This window comes from Amblyomma mixtum, chromosome 5 (assembly GCF_055824585.1).
Source record: "Amblyomma mixtum isolate Tamu chromosome 5, ASM5582458v1, whole genome shotgun sequence".
NCBI lineage: Eukaryota > Metazoa > Arthropoda > Arachnida > Ixodida > Ixodidae > Amblyomma > Amblyomma mixtum.
The window spans coordinates 92,774,213-92,796,401 of record NC_143016.1 but is presented as its reverse complement, the minus strand read 5'-3'; the positions used below and the strand labels follow the sequence as shown (position 1 = coordinate 92,796,401).

The window sequence follows — 22,189 nt, the reverse complement described above, 5'->3', positions numbered from 1 at the left end:
TTGGAGATTATTTCTGCGTGTCGATAAATGCATCTGTATGTACCTGCAGTGGCTTGCCTGGTTTTAGGGTTGGCGGCGGGTTTTTCTCACGGAACGCCAACATTCTTCTAAAGCCTTTTTCTCAGGCTTCGGCTTAGATGAGGTCGCCACGACTTGCGGTCTTGTGCTTTGCTTTTGCATTATAAACTGTCTTCAGCGGCTACAGACGTAAAAGACTTTTCTAAATCAGGTGAAATGGTAGATTGTTTTAAGCAATATTCAGAAATACCAAAGGGTGTGAGTGGCCGTCCTGCCGTGAAACAGCAATATAGCGAGCAGTGCACTTCCTGGGGTATCCACTGGTGCCACTGATGACAAGCGATCAGCTTCTACCACGGCCAAGGTAACAAGCAAAAATGTACTGCACTCTACAAACGTTTGACGTCGCACCACGAGTTTAGTTTCGCGTGCACATTTCTTTCCACCATCGAAGTTTCGACTTAGCCTATGACTAACGCTGCGAGCGCGCACAGGTTTTGAAGTTTTCTTTCAGGACTGTACCTGTCGTGTCCGAAAATGTGCGTTGGTCGGTCAGGCTTCTTGAGGAAAGCGCACACCTTCCAAAGAGAACGAAGAAATATTTCATCCAAACTCTTATTTCTTTTCGGTCCATGCTCTACTTGAGGTAGAATTAACTGCTGTTGCTTTCTCGCGTGCTTTTATTTTCCCTTTATTATGCACATGTGTACAGCATACCTCTGCCTCCCGATTCTTGGCCGATCCCCCAGTGTGGATAGGCGCCATATTTTCAAAGGATAACAACAACGCCACCACCACCGCCGCCGCCACCACCACCACAACCACCTCCACCACCAACAACAACGACGACAACAACAACAAATCAATTTAACTAAGAGCGCTTTGGGAAGCAAGCTTATAGTATCGCTAATTGTGTGTGTACAGCAGTCCGGAATAATTAGTGGTTTTTAGAAAACTTGTGACTACATTCACAGGCATTGAGAGAAGTTTCGTTTACTCCGGAATCCTAATTCGCAGAAGAGGTTACCAGAATTCGGTTACCGAAGAGGTCGATTTTTGCCATATTTGGAGCACTAGTCCGCTGATACCTATAGCTAATTTGATGCCTGAATGCTTTGCCAGGAATGGAAAATCTGTCATGGTTTCTCCACACCATGGACGTGCTTTAGGACCTAATGGAACGTGTTGCTTTCTGATGCAGACACTCCGAGAGGCGGTCAGCAGTGACGTCATGATTACTGCTCAGCTTCCTGCCTGTCGCCAGGAAGAGAAGTGCAACCTTTTTATGAGCGAAAAAATGTCCAGGTACCCAATTTATTTGTGCACTATGGCGTTTTCCTCCAGTTGACGCCGTGAGGCACAACTTCATTCTTTTCTTGAAATTTCGAAAGGTGTTCAATAAATTTTGCATTGCAGGTTTGCTTGTTTGCATTAAACGCTTGAAAAGATTTGAAGACGCTGATTGGAATTAAAAACATAAAGTGTACCCTTCCAGGAGCGCATAACATTTCAATATATCGAAAAGTAGTGTGCTCTTGAGAAAATTTAAATTTCAAACTTTTCATGTCAGTGTGACGTCTTTTTGTTCCGTCAATTAATAAAAAGTTGTAGCTTACAGGGAAATACTTAACGAAAATCTCTTCTATTCACAAATTTGAAAGGGCCTACTAACATGCCCTCAGCATGGTGTGGCATGGCGTGTATGGCATCACTTACGCAATGCCGTGATGGGAATACTATAAACATAATTTGTGTCACAAACTCATTTCCCCGTTAAAAAGAACGCCTGCAGACGGCACGAAAAGATAAAATTCAATAACAACGGCACTCCAAGAGTGTATTCCGAACGGCGACTTGGCTAAATAAGATAAATCTGACAGAGCCAATGTCCTTAATACGTCACGAACTTTTAAGTGCTTCGTCCTGCAGCTTGTGTTACAGTTTTGATATCTTGAACTGAAATACTGGCAAGCATGTTCTTTAAAGGGCTACTGAAGCGGTTTTAGAATTCGATGAGTTTAAGTTTCCCGAATGTGCGAAACGTGCACGTATAGCCTGCGAAATCGTTTTGGTCTAGCATTTAAAATGGTGGCGTAATCGCCGAATGAAGCCGTCGTCGGCGTTCAGGCTTCTCTGAAGGGCACAGCGACGGGCAGAGTCACCGATAATGACGTCACGTATGACGGCACTACGTTTCCAGCGAAGAAACGGTTATTCCATGGAATAAAACCGATGCCATCGAAGGTGAAGCTCACGATGCATTGTTTGGCGCCCTCTTACGACGCAAAGCAACATGCAGGCGCAAGCAGCGGACATCTGAAATTTCGGCAACAATGACGTCACTGCCGAGTTTCCCCGCACTCCTCCAAAGTAGTGAGGAGAAGCCTAAGCAGCGTCGCGGTTTTAATCGACGATTATGTCACCATTTTAAATTTTAGTGCAGAAATACTTTGCATGTTTTGTCTAGAAGCTTGATAGATTCGAATTCTTGAATAACCTCGAATTCTCAAAAAACTGTTTCAGCTTCCCTTTAAAGTGAAGCGATGGCGTGAGTGTAGTAAGTATACTCGGATCTTCACTATTCATTGCAGGAGCTTGGACTACTTGTTTCTCATAACGTTCGACTACAGACTGGACGACCTAACCAGAGCGAAGATCACCAGCGGACTGTACAACTATTCAGACGACAACGGAATCCAAAAAATTCAGACGGTAAGCCGTGGACGGAACAGTTTTTACAGTTTGCGTTCATAGACATGGCACCATACCGCGGAAGTGTAGAGGAAGCAGTCCTTGCTGAGACCCAGGCGCCTTATTGCTAAGCAATCTTGTAGCTGCCAATGAGTATGCGACGGTTTATTAATGCAACTAGACCTTGTCTGTAGCGGATACTCTGAGACACGCCAAATTACATGAAATAAATATTGGCAGGGGTTCAACGTATTTAAACCGAGTAGGCGTGCGAAAACAAGTGTTTATTCTTCAATTGGAGGGGAAACTTAAGCTCCGCCTTAAGGGTATGACGTGATATCTTTAGTGGGTAAATGCTCATATATACAGAATTGATCATTTTCTACTTAACATTCATAGATGGCGGCAGGACCTCATACCACTACCAGCGCAGTGGTGCAGCGATTAATAGATGCGCCACAGCGCTGGCAGGTGGCTGTTTTTATTACAGCCACCGGTAGGGATTGTGCGAGTACATGTTGCTCTTCCCGAGCAACCTCATGCGCAGCTAGTTCGACGCTCTTCCGAAATAACCCGAGCTTAGCCGAGTTACTACGCGAGTAACTCGGGTGAGCTCGGGCAGTAACTCAGGGGTTGCTAGGCAACGGCACAAGATCGTACGTACAGTCTTTGCTAAAAATATACAGCCCAAAGCGCTTGCTTCCAAGGCGTGCAGCGGAGCTCTTTAGCACCTTTGCCAGTCCTAAGCTTGCGAGGGTTGAGGAATTGAGTTCTTTCCGCCTTCGTGATGTTAGGGTCCCCGAGTATGCAACAGGAACCGCGCTGCAGGGCTCAGAAGCAAACCTCTTGGGCTGTATAGTTTGACAGACTGACCGTAGTACATAAATTGATTGTGAGGAAGGGAAAGGCACAGAACGGCCTCACTCTCCGTAGACACCTGAGCCACACCGTGAGGTAGTTAACAGAGCCAAGAAGAGGCGCCGCAGTGGAGGGCTCCGGATCAATTTTGACCGCCTGGGGTTCGTGCACTGACATTGCACCGCATACTTTTGTTTTTCGCCTCTGTTAAAAGAGCGCTTGAAGAGGCCGGCGTTTGCTGCAGCGTCTTCGGGCGTTGTTGCTGTTATTGCGACTGAATGAAGAATGAAAAGGAAGGTGCACAGACCTACCCACTAGCTTGAGCTGAGCTCCAATCACTGCGACGTGCAGACAGAAGAGAGTCGAAGGAGATTTGAGAGGATAGATTGAAAGAAGAGACGCGCATCGCAACCACCACGTCCGCTGAAGTGACGACGACGGCTTTAGCAACAGATACCACATATGGCAAGAAGCCCTCGCCTAAGTCGGCGAGGTACCCCAGGTCCCAGACCTGAAAGGCCAGGAAGCCATCTCCACCGCCGTCGTCTTCGGGCGCCCCAGCCGAACGTTGTACTGGCTGAGCAGTGAGCCCCGTATACTTCAGGCTTTGAGTCCCTTGAGCAATTTTTCTTGTGCTCTTCTCATTTTGAGGGCGCTGAGGTTTCGCTGCATTGGACAGCGTATACTTCAAGGGATTTAGTACAAACCGCTTGTATTTCGGGTTTTGCCGAACTTATTCCGAAAGAGAGGAAAAAGGAGAAAGCTACAATCGAGACTGCAGATTGACTGCTGAACTCACCACCCGGAAAACGTTAAGTGGCCGCTGCCCCCTACTCTGTGAGATGGCCGGCAGAGGCTGATCAGAAAGGTTTCTATTGCATATAGCCAAGAAAAAGTGTACCATCAGTAGAGAATCAGATCTAGCTATAGGAAGATGTCATTACTGTGGAGAACAGATTTTGGTCGTTCTTGGCAGGTGAATGTCACTTTTTTTTAATCTGTCTTTACTCGTCATGGGTTACTACTCCAGAAACACTGGTTGTAACACTGAGGTGGGGTTAAGCACGCACCATTCATAAGCGCCTCGTTCAGACTTAATTTGATGCCTTTGTCAAAGTAAACGTCCGCATTGTGGCAGCTTATGTTCGCAAAAACAGACCAAACATTCATTTCCGTTACTCACGAGCTATGCTGGAAAAAAACTATTAAAACCTTTCAGAAATAAGTGGTACTTACATAGAGAGCAGGGAAGATGGAATTCTTGACAGCCCAAACTCAAACAAAGTGAAAGCAAACAGCCGCAGCCCGTCGGCCGACGTTTCGACAAACGAACTTGTTGTCAAGATGGAGAGAAGTCTAGTCGAAACGTTGTTAAGTGAGCAGCGGCTTCCTTTTCGCCTTTTCTTCCAATTGATTGGCCCCTTTTGGTCATTTTGTTTACGCTTCTAAGTGGTATATATGTGAGAGACAAAACGTACGCGACACTATTTAAATTACATTGCTGTTGAGTTCACAGGAGACGTGCGTGGGAAACTGGGTCAATGCCGGGGTGCCCAAGTACAAGATAGTACCGGGCATCGCGACACACGGCCGCAGTTTCACGTTGAATGACCCGGCCTTCAACGGCGACAGTGCCAAGCTCAAGGAAAATCACCCGCTCGGCAAAGCAGCGGAGATGACGAAAACCGACGGCTACATGAACTACGTCGAGGTAAGGGCCAGTCTCACTTTGAGAATAAATGTTACTCGGAAGGCCACGTAGGCTGTCCTCCTGTGGAAAAGAAAGTTGGTACTTTCTGCAGGTACTTATAAGCCCATGTGGTTCTTCGTTTTCTCGTTGTGGATGAAATGAAATTTACCTTACGTACGTTCTGGCACACAACGCACCATTAGAGTCTGAATGACCGACGATTACGTGAGGGACTGTTAGTCACAGTTACTTCTTCCGCGAACTCACCATTTGCCGGGAGGGAAAAATGCTGTAATTAATCGTACTTTAACCGCTCTAGGTTTAGAGGGCAGGAGAAAAATGTCACAGCGCCTGTTTTGAAAGATTCTTTTGACATCCTAGTTGTAGGGGGTTGATAGGATTAACAATCACTGTTAAAATTGCAGAAGGGCACAGGGATACAACCAAAGGTGAAATAGGATAGAGCTATAAATAAAAAACATGGTAGGGTGCAGTTATAAAAAAAAGTTAAAAGTGCAGTCGGGAAAGTGAAAGTGGGAACGGCAGTAAAAGCGACGAAAATAATTTTCTATCGGATTTTTTATCTGTTGTTTTTTGGCAAATTTTGACTCTTGGCCCCAAAGAGCCAATTCATCCTCTTTTCTCCATTATCGGTTGAAGTGGCTAGTTTCGGAGCATTCACAAATGAAAAACGGCACGTTTAACGAATTTAGCGCGCATAGGTGGCACGAGTTCCTCCACTTTGGTTTAATGCAGAGAAATGCAGGCTATTTTATACGGCAGCCCACAAGTCGTTTGCAGCACATTTTACAGCGAGAGCTCTATATACGGCCATTAGGGCGCAGTGGCCTGGTGGTTTGAGCATCCGCCTCGCATGCTGGAGGTGCGGGGTTCGATCCCCAGTGCCGCAGGGTAGCCACCGAGTAGCCACAGGGTAGCCACCGGGTATACGTATAATGTGCACAAGCTTTGCCTTGGCTTGACGTTTGGCTTCTTTAGGGTGACATGCTTGGGAAATGGGTTCCTGACCGCCGTTTAACGAGAAGCAAGAAGGCTACATAGGGCTTTACTGAACAGGGAAGTTTTTGATTCCTCGCTGGTAGATTTCCCACCGAGCGGGTGGTGAGGTTGCCTAAAAGCCCTTTTGAAATTTGAAATTTATTGAAATTAAGACAAAATACAAATGTCTAGTTGAAGAGGGCTAAAGGTGACACATGCTTTTCCAAGCATCACCCCAAAGCGCCGAGCAACAGCGTGCCCAACAATTCTGGACAAAAGCATTTTTGAGCGGGGAACCTTTATGAACGCAATTTTGACATATAATTGAAGATTTAACTATACCAATCAATATAGCCGCAGGTCACCCTACGGTAGTTTCGTATTTCTTTTATTAACGGTTTTCCTATCTTCAAAATCATCCCTCACCAGTTTTCCATGGCAGTTTTAACTGTTCGATGCGATCGATGGACACACTTTCAAAGAAATATTTTTCTACATATCAGAAAATGGACCATTAGCTTCAATATTTCCATAGCAATGTCTTACAATTTTGCTATTTTCAAAGTTTTTGTCCGATAATGTTGGACATGCGAGGGGAAAAAAATGGCCTCCCGTACCAAAGAGCAATTTCCCAGGTCGAGCTGGGTCACCTTTACGATAGTTAAGATCCCATAATGCAATGGCCGAGTACCATTTCGGAAGCGCGCTTGTTCCTATTTTACCTGTAGGTACTTGGTTTATGGTTTATGGGGTTTAACGTCCCAAAGCGACTAACGCTATGAGAGACGCCGTAGTGGAGGGCTCCGGAAATTTCGGCCACCTGGGGTTCTTTAACGTGCACTGACATCGCACAGTACACGGTACTTGGCGACACTGAAGTGCCTCCTACGGCCGTGATGGATGCTTAACAACAACGCCATCCGTGGCTGGAGAGGGGTTCTCGACAGTCCCTATGAAAGGAAGAGCCACAGAACCCAATTCAGATGGAGCGCCCTTATTGGCCGAGGTCCTGGCCGGAGGACACACTTATGTGTAATGATGTCCTCCAGCTATGTAAACGCGATATGTTTCTCTATTTAGTGACCTGATTTCAGACCTGTCGCCGAGCTGGATACATGGGCTGGCGGCGGACTTGGGCACGCTACGCAGCGACAGCATACATCACTAAAGGCGACCAGTGGGTCAGCTACGACGACATAGGAAGCGCGGAAGTCAAGGTGCGTACGTCTGTTTTTATTGCGTAAGCAATACTGCTCCATGTTTCGAGCCGTCGCGTAGCTCCCGGCGGTGGCCACGGTTGACCTTTAGCCGCAGCGAGGTCAAAGAGATGGAGCGCCGTAGCCATAGCAACCGTTTCAGTGTTTCGGCGTCACTACATAAAAAAAAAAAACTGTGTCGAGGCTGAGAATCGAACCAGAGTGTTTGGCACTTGAAGCGGAGAAGCTACCACTCCGCCACGAAGGCTTTTTCTGTTTCGTGGTATATATTTACATGATTTTCTACAGAAAGGATATATGTACATATGTGTGTGTGTATACACACACAAGAAAAACTATTTACACAGAACCTAGGCAGGCCCTATATGGCACAAGCATGATACTAAATATATTAGAACTAAAAGGCCTGTAAGGATATTACAGCGCGTCAGGAGAGGAAACCAATCTGGTAAAAAGTCCGATTCTTTGTAAATGTTCGTTATCTGCAGCAACATTCGGCTAAAATGAATTCCGGGTGAAACTACAGGTTCAACGTTGCGGTCTTGCATGCGCGTTTTCCAAAGGCTGTGAAGTCCAATCAGAAGAATCATGTCATAGGGTTTCGAGTCAGGTTGCGAAACAACAGGGTAGCGCACACTGTAGGAATTTAGCAGAAAATCTTTCTGTAGCGTCCTCTGCAACACATCCCAAAACAAAATCGCGTCTTTGCAGTCTATAAAACAATGTTCAATTGTTTCAGGCACATTGCACAAGCGGCAGTTTACAGAAGACACAAAAATGTCTTTCCTATCGAGCCACGTGATGACAGGTAGAGTTTCGGTGTGTAATTTATAGAAAAATGTTTTGGTGCAAGAAGAAATTGGCATTTTACGCACTCGCTTTAAAACATCATGACCCATGAGCCCAAAGTAGACAGAACGATACAGTGAGGGCGGGAAGAGTGTCGATATCAAATCCCTGTAGAGATTTTTGCGCGAAACAGAATGTAAGTACTCATTTGAATACCGAACTGTCAAAAAACGCACGGAGATGTAAACTTCCTGCATAAAGCCTACTCAACGAGGGCGTTCATTAAAACTGGAAGAAACTACTAAGTTCGTAAGTAGAGTCAAGAAGTTAACCCGCAAGAATGCTCTAATAGTCGGATGGAAAAATCACGAAGAAAGAAGAAATGGGCAACCAACTGTCTCACATACAGGTGCTCTAGGCCCAGTCCTCCTGCACAAACAGGCCTGAAAAGGTTATCACACCGCATGAGCTCAAATTTGGAAGACCAAATAAACGTCACAAATATACGATGGAAACGCTGTATGTAATGTCTGGAGCAGTGAAGGACCTAGAGTACGTAATAAATCCTTGTTGCCAGAAAGGTGATGCAAGCCTGGGCTCGACCAAAAATTGAAAGCCGATGCGGTACAAACGTCTGAGCATAGCGCTCAACGGCCAGAACTCGCTCTCTCCAGTAATGCGCACTTGATTTGTAGGCATGAAGTGGAACACCAAGATATTCAGGAGGCACACAAGACCATTCTATTCCAGCATACAGGGGTGGGGTTGTGCCCCATCCAAACCATATGGCTAGAACTTTTGGAGCGATTCATTTGAGCCCCAGAAACGATGCCGAATCGATCTGTCGTGGACAACACATCATCAATGCTGAGCTTGTCAATGCAGAAAAATACAAGATCATCAGCATATGCTAGCAATTCGACCTCATTACCCAAAACAGGGAACCCATGGATGTTACTGTTACGCAAAACACTGAAACAAAGCGGTTCCAGGTGAAGAGGAAAAAGCAGAGGAGACATCGGACAGCCTTGCTCTACGGAAGAGCGGATTCGCACAGGGTTGGAGAGCTGGCCATTTATGAAACCCATGCATTCACTAGATGCGCATTTATTCATGCTGATACCCTGAGCCTTCGTGGCGGACTTTGCTACAGCAACTCCGCCACGAAGGCTCAGGGTATCAGCATAAATAAAGGTGCATCTAGTGAATGGATGGGTTTCATAGATAAGTAAAAGAAATAAAGAAATAAAAATGAGAACAGAAACAAATAATTAGAATGAGGTTTTGCTCTGGTTGGATGGATGGATGGAAAAAACTTTATTGCTGATAAATTTAAGGTGTTCGTGACCCTTACGGGTCACTGGGCGCCGTGGTCGATCCTTGGTCCAGGATGCCGCACTTGACTGCTGCCATCGTGGCTCGGCGCACAAGGAAGCGTTGCGCTTCCTCGTCCTCGCTGGCCAGCAAGTGCTCCCACTGCATCACACTCGGGTTTACTCTTGGCTCTAAGTCTGCCTTAGGGCAGGTCCATGTGATATGTTCTAGTGTAGGTTTACCCTGACACCACGGACATTCGTCTGCATATTGTGTAGGGAAAATCTTGTGTAGTTTGTGAAGGTGTGGGTAGGTACCGGTTTGTAGTCTGCGCCAGTCTACCGCCTCCTCTTTGGTGAGCCTTTTGTGTGGGGCTGGGTAGCGTTTCCGCTGACCCCTGTAATGATCGAGTATATCCGAGTACGTGGGGGTACTGGGTCAAAGGTGCCTGTGGTGCAAAGTGCTGAGTCTGCTCGGTTGACGTATCCTCGAGCTAACTCGTCTGCTGCCACGTTGCCCCTCATCCCCTCATGTCCCGGAACCCACACTATACTATGTTTAGTGCTTTTGTAAACCGGGCAAGTTGCGTAAGCATAGTCGAGAACGCGCGACTAGGCAGGCGCGCGGCAGCGACAGACGTGCATCGTAAGCAGCGTCGAGAGCCGTTGCCATAGCAACCGTTTCAGCCGCGCTCCACCAGGCGGCAGGACCGTCGCTGCGCCGCCGCCGCTGCCGCGCGCCTAGTCGCGCGCTCTCGACTATGCTTACGCAACTTGCCCGGTTTAACCAGAGCTAAACCTCATTCTAATTATTTTCCGCATTTGTTAGCCTTAGGCAGAAGCTACGTATACCGTGGCTGAGAGCACTCGGTTTACTAAAGAGGTCTTGCTGTAAGAAAGAGTTCTTTGCGACTCCTTTTGGATAGTAAAAAAATGCCACGTATATGATGCCTTTTTAGGATGACACCATGCCTTCATATGAGCAAAATACATCATACCTCTACGCTGGATGAACCAGCGTTAGTGTGAGGAGGAGGATAAGCTTTATTTAATAACAAAGATAAAAACTTCTGATTTCAAGAGGGCTTCTGATTTCAAGAGCCCTCTGTCATTCCTCTCCATGCTAACCCACGGTCAGCTCAACAGATGTGAGACGGTCAGCAGGACTCCATTCCAAAGAGCGAAGGAACTCTCATTGAGAGTCAAACTGCCCTTGCTTATAGTAAGGACAGTCTCATAGCCGACTCTCATAGCCGGAGACCTGCTGAGCCCTCGGCAGTGTCTTAGTGACGCGAGTAAGAAATGTGATGCTGGCTTCTTACACATAAAGTTTTTCAGATATTTATTTTCTCTTCGGCGCCCATTGTTATCATAGAAGGGGGAGGGTTGCTGCACAATTATAACAGTTAAATAGAGCGTGACTATTTACAATGCAAACGAGAGAAAATGCACTTAGCACAAATTATGAATGCAATAATCATAATAAGTCAAATCATTATAACTTCTGAGGAAAACGCATTGCAGTTGAAAAACAAAGCGACAGACATAAATATAGGCTGAGCGACGCTGGTCGCTCGGGAAGAGCAATCTGGGTCTTACAAGCTCCATCGGTTGCTGTATTTTGAAGCAGTCACCTCACGGGCAATGGAGCATCTTTTAACCGCAGAACAACCGCGGCAGGAGTGGTATGAGGATTCCCAGCGATTTATGAGTGTACAGAATGACCAATTCCGCATTAACCTACCAACGCTATCATGTCAAACCCTTATGGCGGAGCTCAGGTATTCCCTCCAATTTCAGTGTGCTATCACTGCCTCCAATCATTGATTTTACCGATCTTTGTCTGAAGAATGCTTGACTTTGGAAACCGAGCTTCCAACCGAAACTGATGTGAAACCGCAAGCGAATATCGAAGTGAACACCAAGTGAACATCGAAGTGAACATCGAACTGAAAACCCAAGTGAAAACCTAATTCGCATTTGGCCCATCTTCAAAAAATAATCCTTAACTTTTTATTTTTATGAAGCCTAAAGTACTGACCCGAATGCGAAACAGTTGTAAAGCGGGGAGGTCTGCTTTTGGCGGCATAGAACCGGAAACAAAAAGATTCAGATATCCAGTAATACGGATTCATTTATAAAGCAAGAATCGACATTTCGCATTATTTAATAAAAAAAAGCACTACGACGTTGAGGCCGCTTACCTCACTAGACACCATCTATAAGAATGTAGTGGTGGAAAGAAAAAGTGCTTATTAAAAACATCTTCTTCTAGTCGAAAAAAAAGGAAACCCATTCTGCATCATGGCGTACACTCGTGCTGGCACTTTTTTTTTGCATTTTCATTGTTTGTTTTTTTGGGGGCTTTGTATATTATATGAATTTTTTTTTTCGTTTTGCATTTTCTTATCTTTTTTTTGCATTTCTTCGTTTTGATGCTTTTTTTTGCCTTTCTTCGTTTTGATCCTTTTTTTCTTGCTTTTCTTCGTTTTGATCCTTTTTTTCTGGCTTTTCTGAGTTTTGATGCTTTTTTTGGCTTTTCGTCGTTTTGATTTTTTTTTGTCTTCTTTGAGTTTTGTTGCTTTTTTTGGCTTTTATGAGTTATATAGCAGCACGAGCTTTCCAAGCGCAATCGGCTACGGCCAGGGGTTTCCTTTCCAAGCGCACACCAAATAACGCCGGGGGTCGGGCGTGGGAGGCCGCTTGTACCCATAGTCTATAACCGGTGGGTTCCCGGCGGTGCTGGGATTCGAACCCCACACCTCCCGAAGCCGAGGCGGACGCCCCAAACTACTAGGCCACGGCTGCGGTAACTTTACACATGACAAGCATCGTTATTTCACTCTACCACGGAGCGGCAGGCAGTTCCTACCAAGGGTTGCGACTGCTGACGATGACAGAAGTTAATATAAGTGTCCAGGGAGCAGTTCTCTTTTCCGAATATCAATGCGGCCGTGATTTCAGCTGGAAATGCAATACGGCGACCTCTGGTTGCCAAGTTGGTAAGTGTTGACATATTCCGACGCTGCTGCGTGTAGTCCACCAACGACTATCATTACTTGTGTCTCAGTTATTTTCCTATATTTTCCCTGTTCCTTCGAGTTGTTTGATGTAGCGCCTGTGCTATGCGAAATCGAACCTTTAGATGCTTCTTACAAAATAGCGGTGACCGGCTGGCCACAGTGCACGCGCCTTATGCGATCGGCATGCAACAGTTGCTCGGGGCGACTATCAGGCTGCCTGATAAGCCCAAAAGTATTTCGTTTTCGCAGCCTATTGTTCTTTGATACGAGAAACAAAGAAAGGGTCGTGCGTGGGCAAGCTTGGACCCCGATGTAAGAATATGTTTGTGCCCGGCGTCGCGACCAGACCTCGTTCAGCGCTCCGTGTAGGTCTCTTGAAGGTGGACAGATGGCGCCACTTAACGGAGGCTTCTCTAGTCGCTGATCGAGCTGCGGCGGCCTTACTTATAATTTTGCAGGATCGTTCGGTGCCGCAGCGGTTACGTGTGCTTGTTTAAGTGCGACAATGGGTTTTTGATATGCTCAAAAATCTCAAGGGTGTGTGCGCATTTCGCTTGCATCAGAAATACTGCCTCCGAAGCCGAGAATCGGCCCCGCACTTTCCTGCTCGGTATAACTCCTACGCTGTACGTGCGAGCGCCAGGAGCGAAATGAAACATTCAGTGCTAAGCTTTAGTGCCGACGTCTGTGACGTTTCAGTGGTTAGTGCAGTGCACTTTGAGCTCAGCGACGCGAAAGTGATTTGAGAAAATGCACCTGGCGTTCTTCGCCCAGCTGATCTTCTCGCCGACACCGACGGTGCTGAGCGGCTGACGATCTCATCTGATGAAAGCTAGTCCGCCATGCATGCGGAAAGATAAAATATTTGAGGCTGTAAACTGTACTTGGTGGGCATCAGTACCGAAGAATTACAGTGCGCCTGCTAAAGTGGCTATGTTGACCTTATTAATGCTCTGCCACAAAAAGCCCCACCCATCTTTCGAAAGTCATGTGCAAATTATGCACCTGCATATTTTTTACAAATGTTGCCGGCGCATTTTCTGCCTTCATACCATCCTGTTTGGTTTGGTTTATTGGACTTTAACGTCCCAAAGAGACTCAGGCTATGAGGGACGCAGTAGTGAAGGGCTCTGGAAGTTTCGGCCACCTGGGGTTCTTTAACGTGCACTGACATCGCACAATCACGGCCCTCTAGAATTTCGCCTCCATCGAAATTCGGCCACCGCGGCCGGGATCGAACCGGCGTCTTTCGGGCCAACAGTCGAGCGTCGTAACCACTGAGCCACCGCGGTGGGTCATACCATCCTGTGCTGCGGCACAAAAATGAGCAGCGGGTGCAAACTGCTGGAGGCCATGAGGTCGCTGACCGATATTTGCTGCCCTGCCGTGCCTTCTCGCGTCTGGTGTGCCTGCATAGGAGGTTCTTCGCGAATTCGAGAGTGATAAACTATGAGGGCCGCCGCGGTGGCTCAGCGGTTATGGTGCTCGGCTGCTGACCCGAAAGACGCGGGTTCGATCCCGGCCGCGGCGGCTAGAATTTCTTTGGAGGAGAAATTCTAGAGGCCCGTGTACTGTGCGATGTCAGTGCACGTTAAAGAACCCCAGGTGGTCGAAATTTCCGGAGCCCTCCACTACGGCGTCTCTCATAGCCTTAGTCGCTTTGGAACGTAAACCCCATAAAACCAAACCATAAACTATGAGGAATGCACACCTTGACCCGTGCCAATCAGCTGCGCCATCTATCTTACCGGCAACCATCTAGTCCCATAGTAGCGCATTTCATTAGTAGATGGCTCGCGTGGGCAAGCCTTGAAGCTAAGTCCGCCAAATGGTTCCTTGGTTTTATCGAGAGTCTTTTCGTGTGTGTTCTCAGTCCCTCCGGACAAATGTACGATGTCTATTTAAAAGTTACTTTTTACCGCACCTCAGCCCCGCCAGTACGCCTCACATCCCTTACACCTCACAGCACATAGACGACGAAAAGTGCTGCCGTTAGTAGCTCCAATTGTTTCGTTTGCTGACATCGTGACCAGCATATTTCAGAACCCAGGCTAGCCCTGTGGTCGAATCTAGCGCTCGACTGTTGTGCCGTAGGACACGGGTTCAATCCCGGCAGCGTTTTTTCGGTTAGATGGACTCGAAACGCCAACGGCGTCCGTGTGCTGTGTGATGTCAGCTCACATTCAAGAATCCCAGGTGGTAGGAATTAATCTTCAGTCCTAAGCTTCCACCATACAGTTCGCGTAGCTTCGTGAAGGTAAAGAGCACAGGTCTCATTTATTAATCCACTGTGGTTTGAATAGTGATTCTGTGCCACAAACAAATTTAATACAACAAGGAGCCTTGCTTGGAGATGTGATTCGGTGTATTCACAAGGTTAGGCACAAAACACATCTAGCCTCAGCCTGATGGGCAATTCTGGAGTAGCCCCTTAGGGCGCCGTGTCCACGATTGTGGACACGAACTTCGCGCGTTCTGGTGTGTAAAAATACAACCAAAAGCGCTTTTTTGAATGTACTAAGACACGCCCCTTGAGCCACTTTAACGGACAAGTGGCGCCATCCCACGGGATGTCAACAAAATGCTGTCGAAAAAGCGCGGGAAAGTATGGACGCGTCTACCTTCTACGGAGCGAAGAGTAAGTACTTCTTGTTTTCTTTCGTTTTTCACTATTCCAAATACAAACTCACCGAAATATTGGCATTTACGTATCAATGTAAGGTCCTGTGAATGTGAAACAGCTGCATTCATCCTTCTTGTGAAGAAATTCAGCCCTGCATGCAGTTCCAGAAGTTAGCGTCCACATTTGTGGACACGGCGCCTCAAATCCGCCTTTCCTAACACACGCTTTTTCCAGAGTTCACGGCGTCGCTCACGCGCTGAAATGAAGAAAACCTCTCATTTTTCCAGGTATATCCAAGCATGGTACTGAAAGAAGGCGCCTGGATGATGACACAGCCGAAAATATATTTAGAAGAATTCAAGACGGTGATATTTCTGACGCAGATCTTTCTGATGACGAGTACACCGAGCAGGACACACAAACTACGGTAATTTTGTCTGTTTTATATGTTTAGTTAGAAAATAATGTGGCGTATGTTGTGTTTTTTCCTCAGACTCCTACTACAAATGGCACTGCCCAGACTGCATTGTTATTGCCTGGAACATCAAGCACGCAGGACAAGCAAGTGCCAGATGTGCCATCGAAGAAGATGAAGACCTTGAACTGGGTTGCACAACCTCTGCAACCTGGGAACACTAACTGCACCTACCAGCTTCAAGGTGGATCAATCCCTGAGGACCCATTGGCATACTTCAGCCGGTATTTCTCACCCATGCTTTTTCGCGATCTAGCCACATTCACTAACATGTACGTCCTGCAGAAAGACGGGAATGTGCTTGGGACTTCTGAGGAAGAAATCAAATTTTTTTTGGAATCCTAATTCTCATGGGGGTTCTAAAATTCCCAAGAATTCGAATGTACTGGCAAGCCTCTACAAGAATTCCTGCCATAGCTGAATCCATGACAGCAAAGCGATTTTTTAGGATTAGAGCCGCGCTTCACATCACGGACTCGAACGCTCCACGGGACCCAAACAGGACAAGTTCTGGAAAGTGCGCCCTATCATAGAGGCAGTGAGGTCACGGTGCTTGCAGCTAGAACCCTTGGAGCACAACAGTATAGATGAGCAGATGGTTCCATTCACTGGCCGTGTCCCCGCAAAACAGTTTGTTAAAGGAAAGCCAAACCCAGAAGGGGTGAAAGTTTGTCCGCTGCAGCGCCGATGGCTTAGCACATGACCTCGAGCTATACCAAGGGAAGGGAACAGGGGTCAGTGCACAGCATTCACACCTCGGACTTGGCGGGTCGGTTGTCATGCGTCTTGTGGAAGCAATGCCTAAGGAAAAGAACCTGAAGTGCTTCATGGACAACTACTTCACCTCAGTGCCATTATTCCTGGAGCTGAAGCAAATTGGCATTCTCGCCAGCGGGACGATCCGAGCCAACCGACTGCTCAAGTGTCCCTTAAAAAGTGACAAAGAAATGAAGAAAGAAGGACGGGGAAGCATGGATCAGAAGGTTTCCGCGAATGGAGACATTGCCATTGTGAGATGGCAGGATAATGGAGTCGTCAATATGGCATCCACACAAATTGGAATTGGGAATGTGGGAAAAGTAAAGCGATGGAGCGAGGCAACAAAGCAACATAGTGAAATTGACTGCCCAGAAGTTATTGTGCAGTACAACGCATACATGGGAGGTGTCGATAAACTTGACTTTGTGATGTCACTGTACCCGCTCACGGCAAGAACCAGAAAGTGGCCAGTGAGGGTTATTTCTCACTTTCTGTCTTTTGCGTTGTGCAACAGCTGGATAGAATATCTACGAGACGCGAGTGCCGAGAAGCTTCCACAGAAAAGTACCTTGGATATGATGGCATTCCAGAGAGACATTGCTAACAGCCTCATCGTATGCAGCAGAACAACCCCGAAAAAGCGCGGTCGGCCAAGCAGTGAGTGCCCAGAGCTTGTTGCGAAGAAGGCTAGCCCGCATTTGCTACCCACCGCAACCATCAGGTACGATGGCTACAATCACTGGCTGGAGCATGTCAGCACGCCAAACGCGCAGCGCTGCCGCCGTGAGGGATGCACAGCGAAGTGTAGGATTCGCTGCCGAAAGTGCCACATTTTCTTGTGCCTCTCAGCTCAGAACGACTGCTTTTACCTTTTTCACAACAAGTAGATTCTAAAGTGCTTGATTTTATTCACAAATCAAGCAATAACCCTTTACCCATGTTTTGTGCCTCACGTCATGCTGAGAACAGTGTCGCACTTTCTTTTAGTTGTGTGCCATATTTTTTCTGTACTGAGGCGCTGTGTCCACAAATGTGGACACTCTGAAATTCTAAGAAAGAATAAAGTTTTTGTTTCAGTCTTTTAAAGACTCGTCATTTGCAGCTTGGAGAACACAAAATTGTGCCCACATATTTTATTTGTTTCACAGATTTTTTTCGCGCCTGAAGGGGGTAGTCGGGAGGCCAGACCGGGGCAGCAGTTCCGACAATCATTGCATCCGTCTACTTTGGCGATGACTGCACCGTCCTCTCAGAAACATGCATCACACAGTGCCGAACTAATGACTACATAACAGGTATGATCCCTCGGTTGCAATACCTTATCTGCTCTGGGAATTAACCTGCGTCAAAGGTCCAGACAAGCCACTGCGGTGGCTCAGTGGATATGGTGCTCGCCTGCTGACCCGACAGACGCGGGTTCAATCCCGGCCGCGGGGTAGCATTTCGATGTAGGCGAAATGCTAAAGGCCCGTTTATCATGCGATATTAGAGCATCTTAAAGTGGCTCTGAAAAAGGCTCTCCATCAAGCTTCGGTATGCTTAAGATGTTAAAGGGACAGTGAGGAGAGCTCTATTAATATTTTTTTATAGCAAATTCCGATAGTTCGGCATATGATGGCTTTGCTGCCACTTGGCCGGCAGCGAAAGATGCATTTATTTCTAAGAAATTTGGATTCGAAGTTGAAAATTTTTTTCCCGCCGCTCTGATTCAAACTTCGGACTCTCTTATGACGACAACAGGACTAACTGACGTGAAACATGACGTGCACATGACGTAACGTAGACTCCGTGATTTCTGTAAGCAGGAGCCGAAAAGAAAGCTACCGCCGGCCGCACGTTGAAGGCATTTATCGGCTATTGCGGCCGTCGCTACCGTCGCTTCGTTTACGTTTGCACCAGCGTTTTGCCAGCGTTACGATGAATCCCGTTCTCGAACTCGTCAACGAAGTTCTCGCAAACAGACACCTTTAGCATACCGTGCACCTTGTTACCGTTAGCGGAATACCGGGAGCCCGCCTACCGCCGGTGAGCAGGCGCTGACTGGTACCGATGCTGTAGGCGCGCTAGCTGCCAGGTAAGTGGCGCCATCTGGCGACGTCAAGGAGATTTGCGCATGCATTGGCTGCGCCTCAGTGATTCGTGATTTCTCGTGTCCTAGTGTTGCTACAACAACTGCTTCTAGCAACACTGTTTTTGTCCTATGACGTCATCACGCTTGTACCTGCGAGTTTGGCCTGAGCGGCGATACCTGAATTTTGGTTCTGCAAGCGTGGACTGTATTGCGCTGCGTAGGAAGAGGGCACGTTTCTGCTCCGTTGCTTCCACTTCACTGCCAGAAAAAGTTGTCGCGGAGTATAACAGCCCGTCAGTCTGATTTTATTTATCTGATCGCAGGTGAAGTGGTTCAGGGACAAGTGGCTGGGTGGCGGCTTCGTATGGAGAGTGGACGAAGACGACTACGCCGGAAACTGCAGACAGAGCGAGCGGTACCCGATTGTGAACGTAATGCACAAAGCCTTGAAGGATTACTACCCCTTCAACATCCGGCGATCTGCGAACAAGGTAAGACCAACAGAACACATTCGATGACGCACAGGGGAGTGAAGCGTGGAGAGGGAGTGCAGGAGAAGGGCTACTTACGTCCCAGCATAGTCACCGTTCGTACAGGGCCATGAGAGGTTGAGGTTGAAGTGGCTGTTAGCTGCTGGTGGGATTAGGCTTGAAAATTTCCTGCCGGCATTTGATCCAGAGCAGCGACAATTCGACGTCAATTAATATGAAAGAAAAGTTATGGAAGCGATCAAAGTAGAGATTAAACACTTTTCTTGCGCACGCAACTCGAGCCTTGACTCGGAAAGGACACCAACGAAAGGAGACGATGATAGGCTCCAACCTGATAACTGCAAAGCGTAGCGTCGGACATGCGAAATACGAAAGAATTGAACACTGAGTCAATAGCTGTGCTGTTAACGTACCATTAGAGCACAGCCTTACTGAGGGATTCTCTCACCGCTTAGTGAGCAGCGAATCCTTCTTGTCTCTGATCGTGAAGTTTGGATGCTTAAATTCTTGTATTTTTTCCACTGCATGCTCTTGCTTGCTGGCGATCTCTTTTTTTTTTCTTCCTGAAGGGTGTTTTGAAGAGAGTAAAAAAGAGCCAAAATGCTTCACGTGTGCGCAAGTAAAGGAACGAAAAAGCATGGTTGATTCCCATCAGTAGATCCATACCCAAAAATTCTGGGCAAAGGCATTTTTGAGCGGCAGAAAGTTTATGAGCGCAACTTTTTCATATATTGTAAGCTTTCACTCTAACAATTACTATATCCGCAGATCTTGCGTCGGCATCCATGTATTTTTTTGCTAGAATTTCTTTGGAGGAGAAATTCTAGAGGCCCGTGTACTGTGCGATGTCAGTGCACGTTAAAGAACCCCAGGTGGTCGAAATTTCCGGAGCCCTTCACTACGGCGTCTCTCATAGCCTGAGTCGCTTTGGGAAGTTAAGCCCCAATAAACCAAACCAAACCGTTTCTTCTATCGTCAAAAGCATTCCCCTTGATTTTCTTTCGTAGTCTGACCTGCTCGATGCGAGCGATGGAAGCACTCTAAAGGAATGATTCCGCTACATATGGGAAGGATGAACCAATAACCTTCTATACTTCTATACCAGTATCTTATATTTTTTCGGTTTTCAAAATTTTTGTCAACGAATGTTGCACATATACGTCGTATTGAAATGCGAATGCGCGACCTTTCAAGGCCTCATACATCGTCTTGTTTCTGAGCGCTCATTCTGTCTGGGTAACAGAACCCGTGTCGTGCAGTTCCAGCGTTTTTTCTTCCTCCTTTATTTCTTTATTCAACAGTTACCCCGCATTTGTCCGAAGGAGTTATAGCAGGGGGGTTACAGATTGGCAAAAAATACATCTTCACTTGCAGCGCACACTTGCATTTCGGAAAGCCGGCTCCACTGTTGCACTGTTTTAACAAAAAATGAATTTGCAAACAAGTTCGTCCTGGTACGGTACTCTCTAACTTTACGGGAATGGTCATGTCGTTGAGAAATGTAGAAGGGCTGTTTTAAATAACTTTCAAAATCAATCCCCGTTTTTCCATGAACTATTAAGTATAGCAATTTTAGCCTAGATTTTCTTCTGCGGGAAGCGAGTGGTTCCCATTGATACCGGAGAAGGGCTACTGGAGAAGGGCGCAAGTTTGCAGGAATATCTAATGCGCAAGTTCAACGTGCAAGCTTCGACATGAGAACCAGTTCCAGGAGAAGTATAAGTGAAAGGCATTAGTAGCATTCGGGTGAACGTGTTGAGTTGCCGACTTTTGCTGGCGCAAAAAAAAATTAAAAATATTGCACGTGAGCGTTGAAGGCGACAGCTAGGCATTGGAGGGCATCCGCGTGTTTAGCTCCGGGGTCACTCATCTAGGCCTGTGTCATCTCTTTAGCCACTAAATATTTTGAAGAGCCACTTCTTATTCAGTGCCTGCTTTAGAGAAGGATCAAACGTGGCCATTATATCTCTGTCGTCACTGTTTCCAGTGGCTTCCATAAGAAAGTCAGTAAAATACTGAAATGGCTACGGAAGGCTTTGCATGGAATATGTTCTACATGCATCGGACAAAGCAATGAAGAATCTGGCGTGGTTAGCAGGTGAAACCTAAATCAATGTGATAGTTTTGTTCACGTCTACTGGCGGCTCTGGGATATAGGTTTTGGGATAGGCCTCAGGTCATTGTGACCAAGAGCAAGTTTGCCACAGCCAATACCGGGAAGGAGAATATATTAACAAGGACGACAAGACCGCGCACAAAGTATTAGCTTGCGCATCGTTGGATTGAAATAGAAATATTCTTAAAGCCGAAATAGCTTTTTACGCTTTGATTTCATGCTATGAAGGTTTGAGCTTCGTTGTACTGCTTTTTCATTGAACTTCTATGGTAGCTCGTGTAGCTAAGCCTTAAGTTGTCATAAGAATTATAATGCAATAGGCGCCCGTATGCTGAGCGATGTCAGCGAACGTTAACTCCAAATGATCTGATTAATCTGGAGCCCTCAGCTGTGGCGTCCCTCATAGCCCACGTGTCATTTCAGGACGTGAAACCGCGCAAAATTATCTGTTTGATTCTTTAAACAAACCTATATTTGCACAAGAATTGCAACTAACAACATAAATCCTTCCAATACCAGTGCGTAAAAAAGAAATTAAAAATGATGATCGTAGTGAATCATGGAAAATTCTTCGATTACATATTTGCTTGTCTAGGATACGCGTTTATAAATTAACTGCGGAAAAAATGACATACTTATTTGTTTTCAATTGTTTTCAGAGACGACGGCAGGGAAGGAGTCTCACAGGAGTGGACGCCATGCCAGCTTTGGTGCAGAAGAGTGTCGGGCTGGAGGGCACCTAACAATAAAAAGTCTTCGTTGCAGCAGAACGAATAAATTATGCAGCGGCTTTTTACACTCTTTGATCACTTCTTTAGCACGTTTACGTTATGGACAAGGTGAGATGTACCATCTGCTGTTCGAGTTTGGGTTCACTACAGACCACTATTCATTATAAATATTTTTCTTTTCCATCGGCGAGGCTTTAGTTCTGCATCAGTAAATGAGGTCGCGCAGCGCTTCTTATTTTATTTATTTATATATACTGAAACCACGCATTTTGAGAATTGTAGCAGGGTGGTAGAAGAACAAACTATGAAACACAATACAACGGCA

At 46.5% G+C, this 22,189-nt stretch overlaps 1 protein-coding gene across 1 annotated transcript in view; it reads left to right on the top strand.

The window, feature by feature from the left end:
• Positions 1-21,876, top strand: part of LOC149343045 (chitinase-3-like protein 2) — a 28,652-nt gene extending 6,776 nt beyond the window's left edge. The window contains exons 4-9 of the mRNA XM_089546885.1: positions 1,220-1,323; positions 2,610-2,730; positions 5,084-5,278; positions 7,351-7,473; positions 18,850-19,017; positions 21,793-21,876. Coding sequence (XP_089403011.1) covers positions 1,220-1,323; positions 2,610-2,730; positions 5,084-5,278; positions 7,351-7,473; positions 18,850-19,017; positions 21,793-21,876 — 795 coding nt within the window. The remainder of the gene's footprint in view (positions 1-1,219; positions 1,324-2,609; positions 2,731-5,083; positions 5,279-7,350; positions 7,474-18,849; positions 19,018-21,792) is intronic.
• The last annotated feature ends 313 nt before the right edge of the window (positions 21,877-22,189 follow it).